General features: G+C 39.9%; 1 protein-coding gene across 1 annotated transcript; it reads left to right on the top strand.

The window, feature by feature from the left end:
• The first annotated feature begins 11,158 nt into the window (after positions 1 to 11,158).
• ZNF566 (zinc finger protein 566) lies at positions 11,159 to 22,849 on the top strand. The gene is made up of 4 exons (XM_006867328.1): positions 11,159 to 11,223; positions 18,642 to 18,768; positions 19,080 to 19,175; positions 21,805 to 22,849. The coding sequence occupies exons 1-4, from the start codon at positions 11,215 to 11,217 to the stop codon at positions 22,824 to 22,826; spliced, it is 1,254 nt and encodes a 417-aa protein (XP_006867390.1). The 5' UTR covers positions 11,159 to 11,214; the 3' UTR covers positions 22,827 to 22,849.
• The last annotated feature ends 402 nt before the right edge of the window (positions 22,850 to 23,251 follow it).

Below are 23,251 nucleotides of genomic sequence, written 5' to 3'. Positions count from 1 at the left end.
TGGTTCCAGGGACCTCCCCTCATTCTGTTACAAAATGTCTACTTTACCTTTCCAACCCTCACAGTCAGTCCTGATAGCAATCATTCCCTGTGGAACCACAAGAGTCTTATCCCCATCTCCTTTCATCAGCCCCGCCCAGACAGGTTGGAAACCACTCAGTGGAGATTCTACCTTTCCCTGCACCCTCTGGAACTAGGCTCCCTCTTGAAAGCCAGTCACTTCTTGCCTTTGTAGCCGCCTCCCCCCCTCCCCATTTGGGGTGGCAAATGTCTAAGTTGCCCATCCTTGTCGATCCTGTGTACCAAGGGGGTGGGAATGATCCTCGCTGTAAAGGGAATGATTCCCTCCTTTGCCCTACTGAACCCACAAGCATAGGTCAAGTTCATCAAATTGTAGTGGATTACTCATTTATTTTCCTCTTCTTTCTTCCTCTAGTTGAGTTCTGATCATTCAGCCATTGAAGCCAGGTCAAGTGGGTACTATCTGCAAGTGTGGGTGTTCTTGTGCATCTCCCTTTACTTCATATCAGCTGGACGCTTCACACTCCACTCTAGTCCTCTGTGGCCATGTCCATGTCCCTGGGCCCAGGAGTCCCCAGGTCTCGCCATACTGCTGGCCAACCAGGTCTCAATTCAGGTTGACAGGAGTCTATTGAATGTGCTCAGACTTAGCTCACAACTTCATTGCTGTTTTCCCCCCACTTCCCATTATTGGTGACCAATGTGGTCAGCAGCAAGACCACTTGCCTGTTTGTGTATTCCCCTTGAGTTTTAGTCTTGGAAGGGGGTTTGCCTTGAGAGAACTTGACCACTTGCCTTGATGGTTCCCCGGGGAACAACTTGCTTGTTCTTGTAGCTAGGTGATTTTTACAAGGGATGGTGGTGGTGCTTGTGTACTATGGAGTCAGTTCTAACTCATAGGGACCCCACATAGGGTTTCTGAGGCTGTAAATCTTTACAAGAGCAGAAAGTCTCGTCTTTGTCCCATGGAACGGCTGGTAGTTTTGAACTGCTGACCTTGAGGTTAGCAGCCTGACTCATAACCACTACTCTCTCTACCAGAGCCCCTCACAAGGGATAGTGATAGTTTTCATTTGCATTCTGATTATTATAGGCGTGTTATTTGCTTAGTTACCTTAATACTTGGAACAAAAAAGTTTTTGTTTGACTATCCCAATTTGTAGTGTGTCCTCCACATGTTAGAGGGGAAAAAAGACTTGGACCAAGATGATGTACATTGCCTTTGCTCACTTGCTTGATGGAGATATCACTCTTGCTTAAAGTCCTACTGAAGAACCAGGTAGCATTTAGTCAAAAACCATCTAGAAGCCTGAATAAGAACTGGTTTGATCATCAGTTTGCAATACTCAAATTCTGATCAAGAGGAGAAAATGCATTAGTGCCTAAAGTATAAAGGCATTTGGCTTGTGGAAGGCTGTGGTTTGCAATCCCAACTCCATTCTGACATCCTGAATTCTTTACACACTTATGATCATTGAAGTTAGGAGCCCTGGTGGTGTTGCGGGTAGGCGTTTGGCTGCTAACTGAAAGGTCATTGGTTCAAACCCACCAGCCACTCAGCAGGAGAACGATGTGGCTGTCTGCTCCCATAGATTTAAAGTCTTGGAAACTCTATATAGAGCGTTTATGAGTTGTAATTGTCTTGATAGCAATCGGTTTGGGTTTTGGACTATTGAACTGCCAAAGTGGCAGTAATGATTCTTAAAAAACAGGGAAAGGCAGTGACCCTGATAAAGCTCAGAAAGTGAATTGAGGCAGTCCTGGTGTGGTGCTGTGGGTAAATGCGCCAGACTGCAAAGCCGTTTGAACTGCAAGGTCAGCGGTTCATGCTCACCAGCTGCTCCTCCGAAACCCTATACAGGGTCGCTATGGGTCAGAATCTACTCGACGGTACTTAACAACAACCACCTCAGTCAGAGTAGATTTGTAGTTACTGAAAGGACTAGAGAATTTGGTTTAGGCTTATCCCTATCAGAACAAAGACATTTAGATGAAGAGCAATGATCACATCGGTTGCCTTTCCTAGCTTGCTAGACAAATGAAGACTCTCCTGACTATTGTTACTGCAAACGTATCAATAATTATTTGAAAAACCATCGTGATGCTGCTGTAGTTTTTAGCATATCTATGGAAGGATGAGAAGGAGCTCTGGTAGAATCGGTCAGCAGTTCGAAAGTACCAGCTGTTCCGTGGGAGAAAGATGAGACTTTCTGCTCCTGTAAAGATTTACAGTCTCGGAAACCCTGTACAGGGTCGCTATGAGTCGGAACCGACTTCACGGCACATAATAACAACAACAACATGGAAGGGTGAAGCTTTTAATGATTCTTAATCTGCATATATACTGTTGGTTTTTGTAATGTTCTTTGGAATCAGGCAGACACTCTTCTGATGTCTATCAGTTTCCCACCTTTATTTTCTTTTTTGTCGCTTACACCAAATAAAACCTCTTTCCCCCCCACAACTCCCTTTGTGACAGGGAACTTGTGGCTCCATAAGATAAGTACTGGACTGCGAACCACATGGTTGGCGGTTTGAGCCCACCAACCGCTCTGTGGGCGAAAGACGAGGGTTTTTGTTCCCACAAAGACTGGAAATCTTACACAGGGTCGCTATAAGTCAGAACCTACTTGACACCAATAAAAATATAATTTTGTGGTAATTTCCCTCAGGATAGGTCTCCGAAGCCCCCATCCCACATCTTTCTGCGAGTAATATGTTGTTGTTAAGTGCTGTGGAGTCGGTTCCGATCATAGCGACCCTGTATAGGGTTTCCAAGGAGCAGCTGGTGGGTTTAAACTGCCGACCTTGTGGTTCTAATCGACGTTGTGATCTAGTGTATTATTCTGCAGTATCACACCACGGTGTAATATACCTGTACCCAAACTCATCCACAAGGGCAAAAAGGGCGACCCAAGAAGTCTGTGCTCATGCAGTCCTTGGGGGCACTAGCACACCCGTTACTCTCTGGAGTACCGCCAGGCTCAGGCTTAGCTTTGAGAGGATTCAAGTAAAAAATTTCAAACCGTCCATCCAAGTTTAACCTTCCAAGAACTACATTTCCCAGAAGGATCAGCGGTGCGAATTCTCTTCCCTTGTAAACTTGCCCTCCTCTTCCGGGCCTAAAAAGGTCTAAGGTACAGTTGGCCAGATTCGGAAAGGAAGCCCGTCTCAAATGTGTCTGACCGGTCTTATTCGGGAATCAAGGCCTGAGATTGAGACAGGAGTCTGAGAGGCTTCCGGAGCCCAGTTTGATAATGTAGTGCAATTCTTTTCTCGGGACACAGCTAAACGCTGAGAAGAATGCTAACGGACCGTGAGCCAAGTTTTTCGCAGAGGGTACATCTCTAACTACGTTTCCTAGAGGACTCTGCGGTATAACTGTACTTCTCGCGGGAATTCAGTCACAAAGTCACGCGCTGGCGGGACCCTCAGGGTTGCACCGGCAACTACTCCAGCGTTGTGGAGGTGTCTGGTACTTTAGAAGCTTGCAAGGTTTAAGGTAAGGATCTCGAGTCCAGCGCGAGGCCGAAGCCAGAGCCTTGGTCTTTAAGCGCGGGGTAGGTGAGGTTATGAAATTGTCAGTGTGGTGATTTTGGTGAATGACCGGTTGCGACGGGCTGTGGTTCTAACTGGAACACCGTGAACAGCAGCCAGAAGCCTGTGACTGCGTGACTTCGCGGTTTGTGTGTCTGATCGTGTGCGGTACTGAACAGAGATGGTCCCTGTGACTGTGTGATTATAGTTGTGTGTGTGTGTCTGTGCTTAGTGTGACCACGTGCAGGTGTGGGGTGCCTCTGACAGTCCGGCTGTGATTTGGTACATGTGATTGTGCTTAAGTGATGGTTTGAGGTCTGCAGTGTGAGGCCCTGTTGCTTTGGGGGTGGGTTGCGGAGGGCAGTGTGTCCTCTATCTGGTGTGAGTCTAGATAAGTGTGTGACAGTACAAGCACATAGGCATAGCTCTCTAAGCATTACACTCTAGCTTTTCCAGGTTTTAAAACTTGTTACGTGCCACCAAGTCGGTTTCAACTCATAGGGACCCTGTATAAGGTTTCAGAAGAGTGGCTGATGGGTTTGAATCACTGACCTTGCGGTGAGCAGTCCAGTAATGATTGAATCATTTGATGAGCTGACATACTGTCTACAAAGCAGCTGTCACATTTTACTTTTGTGCTAACACTGTATGAGTAATCTGATTTTTCTCCATTTTTGTCAATACTTATTTTCTTCCTTCCTTCCTTTCCCTTTTTTCCCATCTTTGTTGTTGTTAACTGTCAATGGAGTTAGTGCTGACTCACAGTGACCCTGTATAGGGTTTCCAAGAGTTTCAAACCCACCTTCCACTCTAGTGCTTCATCCTACAATGCCACACCAGGACTCCATCTTAGTGGGTTTGAAAGGAGCCCTGAAGGTGCTGTGGGTTGGGTGTTGGGCTGCTAACCGCAAGGTCTGTGGTTCAAATCCACCAACTGCTTCTGGAAGAATGCTATCTGTAAAGAGTTGCAGTATTGGAAACCTATATTGGGTCACTATGAGTCAGAGTCTACTCGATGATGGTGGGTTTTGATTTAGTGGATTTGAACTGGTGTTTTATGGTTTTGATTTGCATATCTGTAATGACTCCCGGTGTGACATTGTAGGGTCAGCACTGGACTGTAAACCACAAGGTTGGCATTCAAACCCAGCAGCTGCACCTTGGAAACATTATACAGGGTCTCTATGAATCAGAACCCACTTGACAGCACTTAACAATGATGACTAATCATGGAGCGTTCTGATTCTGTAGGTTAAGCACTGAGCCTCCAACTTTTGTAGGTTAAGTTTGAGCCCTCCAACTTCTCCATGGGAGAGAGATGAGGCTTTCTGCTTCCGTAAATATTGACAAGTTTCGGATACCTTATACAGGTTTGTTATGAGTTGGGACTGACTCAAAGGCACTTGACAATAGTGACTACCAAGTAGCCCTGGGGTCTCAATCAGTTGCTAACCAGTAGGTTGATGGTTTGAATCTACCTACTGCTTCTCAGGAGTCAGATGTGGCATTCTGCTTCCATAAAGACTTACAGCATTTGAGACCCTTCTGGGGCCATTCTACTTAGTTACAGGGTTGCTGTGAGTCAGAATTGACTTGATGGTAACCATTTTGTTTAATCACTGATCTGTTGAACATTTTTTTCACGTGCACACTGTCCATTTTATATTTTGTTTGGAGAAATTTCTATTCAAGTCATTTTTAAATTGGGTTATTAGTTTTTTTCTTGTTGAGTTTCTCTGTATATTGTATACATATTGAAAAAGTAGAATAAGTTTTAGGATAACTTAAACATAACTAAATTTTACTATAAGACTCAGCACAAAGGTGGTTCCTATGAGGCAGAGGTTGACTATATCTCTACTTTCCAACTTCTCCAAGTATTTATGAAACTCTGTCTCTACTACTTGTTGTTGTTGTTAAGTGTGTCAAGTTGGTTCTGACTCATAGCAACCCTGTGTAGGATTTCCGAGGAGCCCCTGGTGGGTTTGAAATGCTGACCTTGAGGTTCATGTAATTCATACACACACCTATAAAAGCCTTAAATCCCAGCATTACTTTCATCTTTTTATGACTGTAAGTCTGCTGTGTCATTATGCTAACTGTAAGATTATGTCATTGCATTAGATGCCAAACCACTGAGAATCATGGTCCAGGCAATTTAATACATAACCTTACCTATCAATGCCAGTGGTATTCTTGCCTTGTACCTTGGCACTTGTCAAAGCCAGACATATGTTATTAATGTGCAAAACAGAATTTTTCCTGTCATCATAAATATGTAATGTTGAATAAGGAGATAGTTGATAAGTGAACAGTAGGTGTACAGAGAGTTCTTTATGTATTCTAAATGAAAATCTCTCTCAAATATGGTTTGCAAAAGTTTTCTCCTGTTCTATAGGTTTGCTTTTTAGAAAAAATGGTGTTTTTTTGAAGCAGAAAAGTTTTTCATTTTGATGAAGTCCAATGCCAAATCCAAGATCATATTTTCTTCTAAAAGTGTTACGAGTTTTTGCTCTCTCTTAAATTTAGGTCTTTGATAAATTTTGAGTTCATTTTTATACGTGGTGTGAGATATGGGTCCAAATTCATTCTTTTGCATGTAGCTATTGAAATGTCTCAGCCCTAGTTGTTGAAAATACTATTCTTTTCCCATTAAATGGTCATGTCACCGTAGTTGAAAATCAGTTGACCAGAGATGTGTGGATTTCATTTATCTGTATATCTGTCCTTGTGTCAGTATCTTAATTAATGTTGCTAAGAAGTCACCTAAGGAGCTCTGGTAGCATAGCAGTTACAAATCGGGCTGCAAACCTCACGGTCAGCAGTTCAAAACTACCAGCTGTTCTGCGGGAGAAAGATGAGGCTTTCTGCTTCTGTAAAGATTTAGTCTCAGAAACCCTGTACAGGGTCGCTATGAGTCGGAACCGACTCCACGGCACATCACAACAACAACAACAAGAAATCACCTGATATTCTGATAGGGACTACATTGGATCTGTAGATCACATTCGGGGTAATTGCCATTTTAACAATGCTGTCTTCTGTCCTATGGTTATGAGATATTTGTCTATTCATGTAGATTTTCCATAATTCCTTTCAACATGTTTTGTAGTTTTCAGAGTATAATTTTTGCACTTCTTTTCTTAAATGTATTCCTAAATGTTTCATTCTATTTGATGGTCTTGGGAATTAAATTTTCTTAATTTCATTTCTTAGATTGTTCATTCAATTGTTCAGAAATGCAACTGATTTTTGTGCATTGACTTTGCATCTTTGCTGAGCTATTTACTAGTTCTAACGGTTTTTAGTGGATTCTTTAGGATTTCCAGTTTGTTAGACTGTGTCATCTCCAGACATAGTGCTGCTTCTTCCTTTTCAATCTGTATCCCTTTTATTTTTTTCTTGCTTAATTGCCCTGTTTAGAATCTCCAGTCCAATGTTGAAAAGATGTGGGGAGATCAGACATCTTTGTCTTGTGCTTGATATAAGGGAGAAAGCATCTAATCTTTCACCATTAAGTATGATATGATGTTAGCTATGGGCATTCATTCATAGATGCCTTTTATCAGGGTAAGTAAATTCCCTTCTATTCCTAATTTGTTGAGTGTTTTATTATGAAGGAGTGTTGCGTTTTGTCAGATGTTTTTTATTCTACATTGCTATATTACATTGATTTTCAGATATTAAGCCAACTCTGCATTCCTGGGATATATCTGACTGAGTTGTGGTATATAATTATTATCCTTTAACTTTTTATTGTGAATTGAGTGAAGGTTTACAGAGCAGATCATCAGTTTTACATTCAACAAACCATATACTTTATTTCACTAACTTGGTTACAATCCCCTCCATGTACCAACAGTTAACAGCATTTACCTCTATTCACTTTAACTATTGCATTCCTCCCTGTGTCTCCTGCTACCTTCATCTTTCCTCTAACCTCCCTCTTGTTTTTATGGGCTGCCCTGTAACTCATGTTAACATTTGTCTACCCTGTAGCCCACGAATAATCTGCTCCCACCCCTATAACCATCACAGATTGTTTCTTTAACACTAAAACCTTTTTTTACCTTCTTACATCATTGGTGTTATACAGTGTTTGTCCTTTTGTGACTGTGGGTTAATGCGCCAGACTGCAAAGCCGTCTGAACTGCAACGTTGGCGGTTCAAGCTCACCAGCTGCTCCTTGGAAACCCTATACAGGGTCTCTATGGGTCGGAATCGACTCGACGGCACTTAACAACAATGACAACAATGTTACTTAGAATAATATCCTCCAGAGCTCATCTGAGGTATTTCACAGATTCATCAATTACTCCTCAATGTTTTGTACTATTCCATTGTGTGTATGTACCAAAGTTTGTTTGACCATTCTTTTGTTGATGGGCACTTAGGCTGCCTCCATCTTTTTGATATGTCTCTTGTAGACAGTATAATGAAGGATCCTGTTTTCTTATCCATACTTCTTTTTATGTTGCTTGACGGTACATATAATCCATTTACATTCAGTATAGTTACCAATAGGTATGGATAGATTGTTTCATTTTTCTTTTTTTATGTGTGGTGCTGCTGGAATCTATGTTCCACATAATTTTCTATACTGAGTTAATTTTGTGGGTTTTCTTGTCATCTTCATTTCTGTTGTGTTAATGTTTACTAAATCTTTCTGATCGTCCTCTTTTTTTTTTTTTATTTTGATGTGTAGGTGTATTATTTTTCTTTGCGGATACTCTGTAATTTAGTTTTTTCCCTGCTTAAATCAGTCTGTTTTATCTTGAAATCTACTTGACTTACTTGCCCTTTGGAAGTTATCTATCTTTACTATTCCTTCCTTTTGCTTTGTAGTTGACTATAGAACATCTGTTAGGTACAGTTGGTTTAAAGTGTTATTCAAGTATTCCTTTTCTTTCTTAATCTTATGACTAGTTCTAGTCATTATTGAAAGTGGGTTATTTATGTATCCATTTAATTATTGAATTATCTATTTCTCTCGTAATTCTGTCAGTTTTTAAAATCTCTAATAGCATTTGCTTTGAATATCTTTTGTCTGATAATACATAACCTTACCTATCAATGCCAGTGGTACTCTTGCCTTGTACCTTGGCACTTGTCAAAGCCAGACATATGTTATTAATGTGCAAAACAGAATTTAGCTTTCACATGGTTGCTGTTTGCATGGTAAGGGTAACTCAAAAAGTATTTCTATAAAATCATAGAAACCTTTATAAGTAAAAATATCAAAATATGATCTTCCATCTAGGTATATTCTTTTTTTTTTTTTTTTTTTAAGTTTTTATTGTGAATTGAGTGATAGTTTACATGGGGGAACATCAGTTTTACATTCATTGTTTTATTGTAATGATTACAATCTCTTCCATGCATCATCATTCAACAGTATGTGTTTCTATTCCCTTTGGGGGGGGCCATCATCATTCAACAGTGTTTGCTTCTATTCCCTTTTTTTTGGGGGGGGGTATACACAAAAATACTCTGGAATATATGATCATTTAAATAACCAAAGGGCACATGCTGTGTGACTGCCTCCTGGCCACCAGCATATAGCCTTTCTCTTTGCATGAGTCTAGAGTCCTCAGCTGCTGTATTTCTCCATGCCTTCATGTCTGTCTCCATCTTTGGTGTCACTGCTTCTCTGGATAGGGTCCCACATTCTGCTTATGCTCTTCTCCCTTCATGGTCCTAGGGTCCTCTGTTCCTGTAAGATTAACTACTCCCCTCTTTTATTACAAAACTTCTACCTTTACAGTTGTGACAGTCGCAATTAGTCATCATAACAATTACTCACTATTGTCTATTCACTTTTGAAAGCGGTATTTGTATCTGTCTAGCCCTTCTCCAAAGAATTCTGTTTTTCAATCTACAGTTTTGATAACCCCAAGTGTCTCAAATCATGTTCTTCTTCAATAGTCTTTGAGTTTGGGGAACAAAAAAGTCTGATGGGGGAAAATCAGGGTTAGGTGGATGAGGTGGTTTTTCAACTAAATTCTTATAGGACAGCCCTTAATATCCTTGAAGAATGAGCCAGGTGCATTTTTGTAATGGAAAAAAAAAATTCTTTGCCATACTTTCCTGGCCTTTTTCTCATTAATTCAATTTTTCATTGTTTAAAACTTCTGTGATCATCTTGTGTCCTGTGAGAAAATATAAAGTCCTCCTTAGAAATCCAAAACTATAGTCACCATCACCTCCTAAACTGAATGGACTCTGCCTTGAATTTAACTGGCCCAGTAAATCCCCACAGAAGCCACTGTTTTGATAAAACCTTGCTTCTTTACATCATATTAGTAAATGCGAAACTCATCCCCGGTATGATTTGTCTTCGTTAGCTTTGTTTAATCTTACTTAAAAGGCTAGTGGAAAACTCAGCTCTTAGAGCTAGCTAATCTTTACACAATGTTTTAGGCCCTCTTTGAGGTGAAAGCTTGCTGAGGCCAAGATGTTCCTTAAATTGAAAATGCTGAGCCATGTGAAACCCCAACTTCTTTTCATTTTGTGATAAACTCCTCTGATGTAGAAAAGTGTTTAATTTTTATGAGGTTCCATCTATTTTTCTTTTACTGATTAAGCTCTTGTTATCATATTTGGTAATCTGCTATTATTGACTGATTCTCTTTCAGGACTTGGGACTGATTACACAATGCAATATCATTGAAAACTGGTTTGATCACTGTGTATCCAAACTTAAAATGCATACATATGTTCTTTTGAGCAATCATATATTTTGGAAATTAATCTTTCATAACTCATGTATGGGTAAAGTGATATACAAGTATTCATAATGGTATTTATTATAGTATTGTTTGTAATAGTGAAAGACTGGCAGATTGGTTAAATAAATTTAGGTATATTCATTTGTTGGAATACTGTGTAGCTATTAAGACAATTATTTAGTTCTGTGTACTGCTTGGAAGCACGGTGGTTCCCTATGATAAGCACTGGACTCTGAACTACAAGGTCCACGGTTCGAACCTGCTGCTTCACAGGAAGGAGAAAGATGTACTACTTGGCATAAGTTCTAAGATATATTCTAAAATATAAACCCTATTATCCACAGTTCTAAAAATAGCAATGTGGATAATAGGGTTTATAATATGCTGATGTGGCACTGTGGGATAAGTACTAGTTTGTTAACTGAAATGCTGGTGGTTCAGACCCAAGCCACTTCTCAGAAGCCCTAGACAGGATCAATATGAGTCAAAACTAACTCAGTGGCACTTAACAACAATAACAATATGCTACCCTCGGAAATCCTGTACAGGGTCGCTATGGGTCGGAACCGACTCGACGGCACTTAACAACAACAACAACAACCCTGCAATTTACGTTAAAAAAAAAAAATTGTATCTTTGTGTGTATGTGTGTGTCTACAGACACATCCTCCAAGCCAGATCATGCTGCCCAAATCCATCCTGTCCCAGTCAGAACTGGGATCTCTGGAGTTAGGGATAATGAGAAATTTGTCCACTTTTCTTAATAATACCCCTCAAATATTTGTGTGAGATGAAACGAGGGAACTGACAATCCTGGAATATGTGAGGGAGATGGAGGCTCATGTCACTTCTTTTTCCTTCTCCAGATCTGCCTTTTTCCAAAAGAGGCGCTTAGAAGAGGACTGGTCCTTTTAGCAAATATCAAAGCCATGACTCAGGTGAGGTGCTGTTTCCTTTTTCTCAAATACAGTCATTATTACCACCAGTTCATGTAAGCATTTGCTTTCCTCATTGTGATACTTTTTGTTGTGATACTTTCTGACAGTTAGTTATAAGCATATGTCAAAGTTCTCTTACCTTTGTTTTAAAGGAACAGGTTTCTAACAGGCCAGGTCAAAAATTTCTCTCTTAGTGGAAACATTATAGAAAAAAGAAGTGGCTGGGTAATCATTGTTAGACAAAAAAAAACAATATCTAGTTAAAGATTTTTGCACTCTTAACTGACAATCAGTTGTTAGTAGATGTTTGGATCACATTAAAATCCATCAAATAATTACATATGAATTTCTTCAAGAATGTATCATCTCTTTCTGACTCTGAACAAGTTTGATTTTTTTTTTTTAATGCTTCTTAACAGAGTCACCCATCAAGATGCTGACCCTTTTTACTTCAAAACAATACAGTGCCATCCCCAGTTCCCCTTTCTTCTTTTATATAATGGCTATTTACTCATTAGCAAATCCCTCAGGGCCTCCTACCTCAAATTTCTGCCAGAAGTTCTGATATGTGTCCCCCAATTATTGATGAAACTAATGTGTTTAGACAGTAATTTGATGGGATGGAGCAAAACTGGCATGGGGGCGACATCTGATCTCTAACTTCACAGGAGGAAAAAAGGTTCAAAATCAATAGCACAAAGCTAATTCCTTTGAGGCCAAAGGCACAGGTGAAGTCTACCTTTCACCCTCCAACCTTTTTTGCAATTCTGACACCATTGTCCATCCCATGGTACTCTCTACTTCTCGGCTGGGTTCAATAATTTGTTGTAATGGCCACACATCACTCATACACAATACTCAGAGTTAAGAAGTTTGTTTGGGAAGTAACAAGTTACAATTCAGGGTCAGAAACATTCATGATACAGTTCTGTGCTCAAGATAACTTCTCAGCCATGCCTGCAGGCATACCTCTCTCTAGACCTTGACCCCTTGGTTGGCAGAGCCCTCCACCCTGCTCAGACAAGTGTTATAAAGCTCTTTTAGCCTGTAAGTGCTCAGAGGAACCCCACTCTCCCAGCAAGCCTCCTGCCCAACACCACTTAACTTTTGCTCTCTGCGTTGGGAAGCCCACCATTCTGTTTCATGGGGGTTCTGATGGCCTAGCTGTCTCAATTTCTCTGCCATATTTCTGTCTCTGGTGTGACAACATTTTTCCCCTGGATCAGGGAGGTTCAAGTCAGGGACCCTGGTTCCAAAGGATGCACTCCACACTAGCTTTTCTTTCTTGATAGTAGTTAGGTCCCTCTTTCAGCTTCTTGGATGGCTCATTTTAAGCCTATTGTGATGGTGAAACTGATTAGTCTTCTCTTTAGGGTTTCATATTTGTATGATCCCACCCCACATTATAATGAAATGTGCAAAGACTTAGAAAACCAAAAGGAGAGAACACACTTTGCATTTCTCAAGCTGAAAGAAGAGAACAAATTCAAGTGTTAGGTTGCAATATTGAATCTGTGGGCAAAATATTGAATGATGCTAGAAACATCAAAAGAAGATGGAACGAATACACAGAGTCACTGTACACTGTCAATGTTCAGTCATTTCAGTAGGTACCGTATGATCAAGAACCAATGGTATTGTAGGAAAAAGTCCAAGCAGCACTGAAGACATTAGTGAAACAAGGCTCCAGGAATTGACAGAATAGTAATTGAAATGTTTCAACAAATTGATGCAACACTGGAGGTACTCACTTCTCTATGCCAAGTTGATTGGAAAGATTCACATTTGTGCCCATTCCAAAGGTGACTCAATGGAATGTGGAAATCATTGAATAATATCATTAATATCACATGCAAGTAAAAAACTATTGGCTTCAGTACATTTACAGGGAGCTGCCAGAAATTCAACCCGGATTCATAAGAGGATGTGGAACTAATTGTATCATTGCTGATGTCAGATGGGTCTTGGCTAAAAGTAAAGAATACCGCAATTGGATGGCTTTAACAACCAGAAATGTTTTCTTTCACAGTTTAGGAGGCTATAAGTCCACATTCAGGTGACTGACTCTAGGGGAAGGCTTTGGGTTTCTGAGCACTAGGGAAAGTCCTTGTCTCCTTTCAGCATCTGTCAGCCTAGGATTCCTAAGAGACTGCCATACATAGCGATACCAATCTTCTCCTGGATCTAGGAGCTTCACAGTGCAGGGACCAAGGTCCCAAGGGCACACGCCACACCTAACTCTTCTGTCTTGGTGGTGGTGGTGGTGGTTGTTAAGTGCCATTGACTTCGACCCATGGCGACCCTGTATAGGGTTTCTAAAGAGCTGCTGGTGAGCTTGAACCACCGACCTTGCGGTTCAAACAGCTTTGCAGTCTGGTGCATTAACCCACAGCGCCACACCAGGACTCCGTCTTGGTGGCAGTAGGCCCCTCTTTTTCTGTTCACCTTTCTCTCCTTTTATATCACAAAAGAAATTGGCTTAAGACACAACCTAATCCTATAGATTACATATGCTGTCGTTAACATCATAGAAGCTATGATCCATCAGACCATACCATGGGGCTGATTGTATTAGATCTCATCATAGAAGTGATAACTGCATCTTAACTGCCAATCCACTGAGAATCCTGCCTGGCTAAGTCAGTTTAAGGAGCTCTGGTAACGTAGTGGTTACGAATCGGGCTGCGAACTGCAAGGTCAGCAGTTTGAAACTACCAGCTGTTCCGCGGGAGAAAGATGAGGCTTTCTGCTCCTGTAAAGATTTACAGCCTTGGAAACCCTGTACCCGGTAGCTATGAGTTGGAACCAATTCCATGGTACACAGCCAAGCCAGCCTGACACAAAACCTTATCTATCGTAGCATATATACTTCTTAGGGGAAAACCTTGATGATCTCCACAGACTTGGGTTTTCTAGTAAGAAAATACATACAGTGTTCTTACTAGATTTCAGTCTTGTTACATGAAGTTCAGTCATGTTTACATACAATCTCCTGGTGTATGAGACTCTTTAGGTTTGTGGGTGTGACTGGTGGTCTGTGCAAAGCTCTGACACCCCACCAGGCATCCATGAAAGGTGGACTTAAGTAAAGTCATTGTGTGCATCTATATAATCCTCTATCTACTTCTTGAATCTAAGAATAAGGAGAATTTACAGTTAGGTGCTGAGTGGCTATAATTTAAGATTGGGCCAATTCTAGGAATGTACTTAATGATCACCTCCAGTTTAATTATCTAAAAGCAATAGCAAAGTTGTCTTTATATTCATATAATGAGATATTAATCAGTTTTAAAAATTGTTTATATACATAGTTATGAAATTTTTTTTGTAATAGAGAATAATTTGTACAAAATTGTGTGGAATTAGAATGGGCCAGCATCTTTAAAATTCATTTCTAAATTATATGCAAATTTAATTTTATGAGATTTAAAGTCATTTACATGTTTATAAGACTTAATTCAAGTCTTGCCCCATTACTGATCATACTCCCAAAAGGTAACTGCCCTCAACTCTTGAATATGTTTTAATTGCTACGTTTTGATGAATCCATTGCCTTTCTGCAGAATGGAAGGAGACATTGCAATCCCTCATTTATAAAAAATTGTGATCTTTCGGAAGTATATAATCATCCTTTTCTTTTCTTAAGTGCTTCTGGGTGATCCAAATGGACAGACGTTTAGTTAGTAGCCAAGCACTTAGCCTTTTACACCATCCAGAAACTATCCATATTATATCCCTTATTTTTCCTGCCTGTTATTATTAAATAGTTTTTGACGTCAATTATGTGTACATTATTACGACTGCAAATGTTGTTCACTTCTGATACAAGTTTTATACTAGTTCAGGGCTTCATTCTAGGACAGCTTTTCATATTTGTGGGTTTGCTTAGTTGTCATGAATTTATGTTAAAAATTTTAAGCATTATTGCCATATGCCAACCACCAGTGTTTTTCTATCTGGTCAAACATCAGTTCCTTTTGAATATGGAGTCATTCTTCCCAAGCTTCAGTACAGTGGGTTTCTCTTTATATGTGACTTTTCTGGGTCTGGGTTTATAATTCTGCTATGATAATTTGTTAGGCTACAATCTTGCAAAAGGGTTGAACAGTTTATTATGCAAATAAGGTCTGTAAAATCCCTACAGTGATTGGACAATGAACTATGTCATTATTGTGTCTGTGGACTACTAAGTAATTTATCAGTTTTGGGTCTGGGTGGGAGCAGTAAGTTTATAAAAGGGCTAATTCCACAGCAGTTGGGTTGGGGGGAACTTTACTACCATCAAAGAAAACCTCAAGTAGAGTGCATTCTTTGGACCTGGGTCCCTGCACTGGAAACTCCTAGACCCAGGAGAGAGAGAGAATTTAACATTGTGAGAGATGGCAGTGGCACACAGCAGTGGACTTATGGACCATGAACAGGCGACTTGAGCACCTTTGGGCTGGAGACTTGCTGGTAGTTTGGGGTGCTTTAATGACAGAACCAACAGAGCTGTAGCACTTGCCCAAATGTGGCAGAGACTAGGCCTGAACAAGGCCTGGAGGTATAAGCCACACTATGAATTGAGGTCATGACTGAGAAAGCTGAGAGGTATCCTAATTGGAAGCTGTCCTGATTGACAAATTTATCCTGTCCCTTAGTTGTTCCTGTTAACTTCTGAATTGATTTTCATCCTGAATTGTAACTGTTACTTCCCTAATAAACCCCATAACTCTGAGTATTGTCTCTGAGTTCTGTGGAGACATTGCAATAAATCATCGAACCCAGCAGAGAAACAGAAAATGCCATAGTGGTGAGGGAAGGATGGCGGTGTCAAAATTGGTACAAAAGGTTAGGGAATGAAGGTATGTGTGACTTCCACATTATAAGCATCTACTTGGGTCATGTTTCCTCTCCTTTCTCCTAAAGTCAGTTGGCATCAGAGTGGGATTTGTCGCAGTGGTTCCTGACTCAAAAGCATGGGGTTTTGGAAAAGAAATGACAAACGGGTATGGAAAATGCAACTTTTCATTTATGGATAGTTACTTGGCTGTTGGAGTCTTGGTGTGGCACGCTGGACTGAAAAGTTTGTTTGAACTGCAAGGTTGACAGTTCAAGCTCAGCAACTGCTCTTTGGAAACCCTATACAGGGTTGCTTTGGGCTAGAACAGACTTGACCATACTTAACAGCAAATACAACACTTTGGTGTTATCTGTAATGGCAAGTAAAAGATTAGCATTATGCTAGAGCTGCAGATAAGAAAATTGAGGCTAAGAAAGCCCATTTGGAGTCACTTGGGGAAAAAGTTCAGCTGGTTAAACAAGATGATTGGTAAGGGGCCAGGGCCTTCTGGTTCTACCCAGCTAGAGGCCTAAAGCTAAATGTGTATGAATAGGAAGGAAGATAGTAATGGTATGGAGAGAAGATGGAACCAGAAGGGTTTAAGAGGTGTGGCATTGTAGGATAAGCATTTGACCATAAGGTCTGTTTGAACCGCCAGGTCGGCATGTCAAACTTAACAGCTGCTCCTCGGAAACCTTATAAGTTGGAACTAATTTAATGACACTTAACAACATAAAGAGTAAGGGATTGGCACTGTTAGACAACAGTATAGTGGCCACAACTAACGTTCTTAAGGGTTTTGCTCAGAGTAAGAGAATAATATTCTCTTGGTTAAATTTTATCAGCGGCCAGAAAGGATGAAGCTAAGATGGCTTGGAAAATCTGGCCAGATGAGACAGACACGTACCGCAGACCTCACCCTGAGGAGATTTCTGCCTTACTAAAGGGTTCTGGTGTGGTGCTGTAGGGTAATAAGCACTGGACTGCTAACTGCAAGATCAGTGGCCCATGCCCACAAGCGGCTCCTCAGAAACCCTACACAGCATCGCTCCAAATTGGAACCTACTCGAAAGCCGATAACAACAACAAAAAGTTTAAAGGACGAATATCCTCAAATATCAAAAAAACAACATCATGATAAATGCAGAAAAGATTGAAGTTGTCAAGGATTTCATTTTATTTGTATTCACAATCAACACCCATGGAAGCCTCAAGTCAAGAAATCAAATAACATATTGCATTGGCAAAATCTGCCACAAAAGACCTCTTTAAAGTGTTAAAGAACGAACTTTGAGGACAAAGGTGCCACTGAGCCAGCTCTGGTATGTTTAGTCATCTCGTATGTATATGAACTGAAAAAGAATGCATGCCTTTGAATTATGATGCTGGTGAAGAATATGGAATATAATAACATGGGCTGCCAGAAGCACAAGCCTGTCTAGGAAGAAGTACAGCCAGAATGCTTCTGAGAAGCAAGATGGACTAGCACAGTGGTTCCATCAATGGACTCAAACTTTGTTCTGTTGTAGGTAGGGGTCGCTATGAGTCAAACCCAACTTGATGGCACCTAACAACAAAGGACTAATGGTTAATGACAGATTTGCACTCGTTAAATGTATTGGAAAAGAGAAGTGACCCTACAAATGTTAAATTAGTTTAAGAACCCTTGACCTTAAAGCACTAAAGATGATTGGAATTGGTAAAGACTGGAGAGTGATGGTTTGTCTGACCTCATAGGACGCATTAGACTGATGGTTCTTCTCAGTGGCCCTCCTGAAGTTAGACATCTCCCAGTGCTTCTACTGCTTTCATTTGGTCTAGTTACTCTCTAAGTTTACTGCACAGCAGTTTTCCTGACACTTCTCTTTTATTTTCCTGTATTTTCTATTACTTTTACTGTTTTCCTGTCTTCATTTTTTTCTGAGTCCGATGTCTTCCTCCTATTTGATTTACTCCCTTGTTTAGTGGAGCACATCCTCTACTAGTCTCTAAGAAATGGTGCTTGAGTCCTTGCATGCCTAGCAATCTATCTCAGCCCTCACAATAGAATGATAGGTTGGCTATAGAATAGTATGTCAGATTTTTTTCTCCAGACTGTTAATTATTTTATTGTCTTCTTGCTTTTAATGGTGCTCTTGAAAATTCCATTGTCATATTGATTCCTGATATGTTTTAAATGACTTGCTTTCTTCCTCCCTGGAAGCTTTTGATATCTTATCATTTCACTTGTTCTAAAATTTCACTCTTAGATATTTTGAAACAGGAAATACCTGTTGATTTACTTTGTAACAGGTTATTGTGTGGATGTTTGTATACACTAAGTTATTGAACTGGGAAACTCCTCTTAACTGGATTTTGTACCTTCTCAGACCTGTTTGGATAATGGAAGCAGTTTTGCCTATTAGAAATGGAATGACGTAGAAGCACACTGATTCATTCATGCTAATTTCTTTACAATCCTCCATTTGCTTCCCAGACATTCAGCCCCTCTGTGTATGCTATTTCTCACTCCCTCTGCCTTAATTTTTCTTCTCTTTCTCCTTCACTGAAGCATTTCTTTTTATTAATCAAGTATTATACTTGATTGTTATTCCAGGAGTCAGTGATGTTCAGTGATGTATCCATAGACTTCTCTCAGGAAGAGTGGGAATACCTGAATGAGGATCAGAGAGATTTATACAGAGATGTGATGTTGGAGAATTATAGTAACCTGGTTTCAATGGGTAAGGATGCCTGCCTGTAATCATTCAGATTCTAGCCTTAGGAGGTCTGCTTCCTTCAATATGAAATGTTCAGCTGCCTTTTAAGTAACCAGTTGAATTTCTGCTTCCTGCTTTCAAAGGAATGTTTTCAATATAATAGAGTTAGAAAAGGGGAACTGCATTGAATGTTTCAAATCCTCTGCTTCTCATAATCTGTTACATGTTTACTGATTCTTCCTGTAATAATATAATGTCTTTCTTAATAACAACGGGACTGGATTTGTATCCTAGTACAGTCTTAGCATAAGTTTTTCATTGTGTTTTTATAGCAGGATATTCCATTTCTAAACCAGATGTTATATCCTTCTTGGAGCAAAGGAAGGAGCCCTGGTTTGTTGACAGAGAGCTGACAAGAGGTCAGTGGCCAGGTAAGTGAAAAGACTGCCCCCTTTGAGATGTTATCTGAGATAAGTAGACCCTCTGATAATCCTTAGACCTATGTGTAAAAATAAGACATTTTCAACGTGAGCTTACAATGACTTTGCCTAACACACTGCCTGTTTTTCTCCTTTTTGTAATATTTCCACGTCAGTGTAACTCACTGGTGCCAGCCTCCCCCATTCTCCAGTGGCATCGCTTTTGTGCATATTTTGGATCAATTTCTGTTTTAGCGTCTCATCCTTTTTTGTATTATAAAAACATCACTGCCTTCTAAAGTAACATTTTCCCCTCTATATTGCCAAATACTCATTTTCTTTAACTAGGTTTTAGATATAGTAGTTCATGTATTCATTGATTAATTCATACTTGTCGTCAGCATTTATTAATTCTTTCATGTGTATGAGGTCCTCTGCTAGGTGTTACTGAGATGAAAAGGATTCACAATTTCAGAATTAACAGTCTAAAAAAGAAAGCACATAGACGAAAACAGTATTTGAAGATACAATGACTGAAAACTTTGTAAATTTTGTGTTGTTATAATAAACCTGCTGATTGAAGAAGTTTGGCAAATCCACACCTTCGTGGCCCACTTTTCAGCCAAACAGTAGAAAGATTTATAGGAGGTGACAAGAACACCAGCAAAGTATGCTTAGCATGGAATGGTCAATCTTTCAGAATCAAAAGGGCAGCATTTTCCTGAGGACAGAGTTGAGAAGGGGTGGGACGGAAGGCGGGCGTAATGCAAATAGGAAGCACAGAGAGGAAGCCGGGTAACTGTTGTTGCATAGAGGGGATTGTGGTCTTTATGATGAAACAAAGTATATGACTGTTGAATGTAAACTTCATGATCTGGTCTGTAAACCTCCACTCAATTCATAATAAAAAGTGTTTTACCAACACCATATAGGAGAGAGGCATGCAGGACAGTCGCTAGGCAGGCCTGACCTGGGATGCTACAACAGAACCTAGGGAGTCCACCACCACCATTCCTCTGTGATAACCGCCCCATCTCCAAGAGCTGTGCCCAGCCCTTACCTGCCCATGGCAGCATGCACAAACCATCAAGCCCTTGGGCCCACCTGCCACTGGCTTTCTTCTCTCCCTTCTGCCTATCTGCCTTCCTCACTCCACCTGTCCCTCCTCTGCCTCCTTCCTAGCTTCCCAGACTACTCAGTAGCTGCCACAACAGGAGTGGCCATCAAGTGTGGCAGCGGTGGTGGGGTTGGCCCACGATCGGACATTGTTTCGTCCTGCTGTGCATGGGGTCGCTATGAGTCGGTTCTGACTCGATGGCACCTGACAACAACAACAACACTTCCAATCCTCACAAGAATTGTAAGAGTTATCATTCCGATTGTATCAACTGGGGACTCAGAAAGATCACTTAATTTCCCCAAGAAAATCAAACTTGTAAAATATCTGAGTTTGAGTTTAAAATTTGATGTTATAATCTGAATCTAGTTTCTCTGGGCCGTCAGTGGCAACATACTACTATCTCCCATTTTATTCTCTTTTCTCTATTTAAACTTACAAATAGATTAAATCACAACAATGCGAGGGTGCTTCAAAACGTTTGTGGAAAGTGAAATTAAAAGATATTGCAAAAAAAAAAAAAGATCATGCAAAGGAATTCTTTCGTACCTTTTTGAAGTCTCCTCATTGTTCATATGCAAAAGAATCTTAGCTAGCTATTCATTCAACACTGACTTTTCTTAAGATGCTCTGCAATCTGCATTGTCACTCTCTATCCATGTATATTTTGTTAAAATGCCCTTTACCCTCCAATTACTGAAGCTAGACAACTGCTGTCCTGTAGAACTTTCAGTGAGGATGAAATTTTTCTATATTTGTCATTTCCAGTATGGTAACCTCTAGTAACTACTAACTACATGTGGATATTAAATACTGGATAATACAACTGAGAAAATGAATTTTAAACATTATTTAAAATCTATTTAATTTTAATTGTTTTAAATTTAAATAGCCACATATAGCTAGTAGTTACTATATAAGCTGAATATATATTTAACAAGGGTCCATAAACTTTTTTCTTAAAAGACCAGATTATTAATATTTTAGGCCATGCAATTACGGTCACAATTACTTACCTTTGCCATTGCAACTTAAAAGCAGCCATATACAATATATAAGAAATGATTGTAGCTTCGTTCTAATAAAATGTTACATAAACAAGCACAGAACCAGACTTTATAGTTTGGCAACTTTCCTAAAACTCATTACTTAGGCATGTACATTTAATCCTGGTGTGATCCTATTAAGTTGTTATGATACTTTCCCTTCTTTTATACTTAATGCTATGTGATGCTGTGTGTGTATGCCATGTGAGGACTGTATATATTGAGAGTCATACTTAATATAGGATCTGTATATTTAGTAAGCTCCCCTAAGTCATTCTGATGCATAGCAATGTTTGGGAACCAATGACTTAGTTTCTTCCCCTAATCACTACCCTCTTCTTACTTTGTGACCTGTCTTCTATTTTTCTGCCTTTTTTGTCCATTTTTAAAATTCTGTTTAATTCTCCCAATTTAAGTAAAGCTTAATTTCCCACGGAATAAGAAAAATACGAGTGATTGCTTTTATATTTTCTTTCAGTCCTAGAATCAAGATGTGAGACCAAGAAATTGTTTCTGAAGAAGGAAATTTATGAAATAGAATCATCCCAGTGGGGGATAATGGAAAAACTTAAAAGACATGATCTTCAGTGCTCTAGTATTAGAGATGATTGGGAATGTAATGGCCACTTTGAGAAACAGCATGGCTCTCAAGAAGGGTACTTCAGTCAATTGATACTTACTCATGAAGACATGTCCACTTTCAGTCAGCATCCATCCTTTACATTACAGCATATCATTAACAATAAAGAGAAATACTTTGAAACTAAGGAGTGTGGGAAAGCCTTTAGACATGGCTCACAACTTACACAGCAGATAATTGATACCATTGAGAAACCCTATGAATGTAAGGAATGTGGAAAAGTCTTCAGACATCTCTCAAGACTCACCCATCATCAAAAAATACATACTGGCAAAAAACCATTTGAATGTACAGTATGTGGGAAAACCTTTATTTGTAGCTCAGACCTTACTCGACATCACAGAATTCACACTGGTGAGAAACCTTATAAATGTAAAGAATGTGGAAAGGCCTTTAGTAGTGGCTCAAACTTTACCCGACATCAGAGAATTCACACTGGTGAGAAACCTTATGTCTGTAAAGAATGTGGGAAGGCTTTTAGTAGTGGTTCAAACTTTACTCAACATCAGAGAATTCATACTGGAGAGAAACCGTATGAATGTAAGGAATGTGGCAATGCCTTCAGTCAGAGCTCACAACTTATTAAACATCAAAGAATTCATACAGGTGAAAAGCCTTATGAATGCAAGCAATGTGAAAAGGCTTTTCGTTCTGCTTCAGACCTGACTCGACATCAGAGAACTCATACTGGTGAGAAACCCTATGAATGTAAGGAATGTGGTAAGGCATATTCTCAGAGTTCACAACTTATCAGTCATCATAGGATTCATATTGTTGAGAAACCCTATGAATATAGGCAATGTGGAAAAACCTTTAACTATAGCTCACAACATATTCAACATCAAAATTTATACTGGTGACACATTATAAAATATATTAAATGAATGTGAAGAAGATAATGCTGTCATCCTCTTGAATTTCTACGAGCAGGAAACAGGCCAAAGGAGCTATATCTGTTGTCCTCTAAGCAAAGAAAATGACTATTCCTGGAACAGCTCGGAGATAAGCAGACTGTTGACGTAGCATGGGAAGCAGGCCTTCTTGGTTTTAAAGGATTGGGACCATGGGTCATATGGATCTCAAAGGATGGGTTCACAATCTCCTAAGTTAAACTTAGTTGACAACTTGGTTCCAGAGAGTGGAGGGCTGCCATTAAGGTTTGACAGGGGAATGAGGCCACCTTCCAAAGCTGAAGGGGCAGGGTTACCATGCCAGTAGGGCAGAAGAACAGGGCTGAGAAGGTGGAGTTGCCACTCAAGTTGACCTAGGAGAATGGGCCACCCCA

This window comes from Chrysochloris asiatica, unplaced genomic scaffold, assembly GCF_000296735.1.
Source record: "Chrysochloris asiatica unplaced genomic scaffold, ChrAsi1.0 scaffold00104, whole genome shotgun sequence".
NCBI lineage: Eukaryota > Metazoa > Chordata > Mammalia > Afrosoricida > Chrysochloridae > Chrysochloris > Chrysochloris asiatica.
The sequence above is the reverse complement of the archived record's forward strand: the minus strand, read 5'-3'. Positions and strand labels throughout refer to the sequence as shown.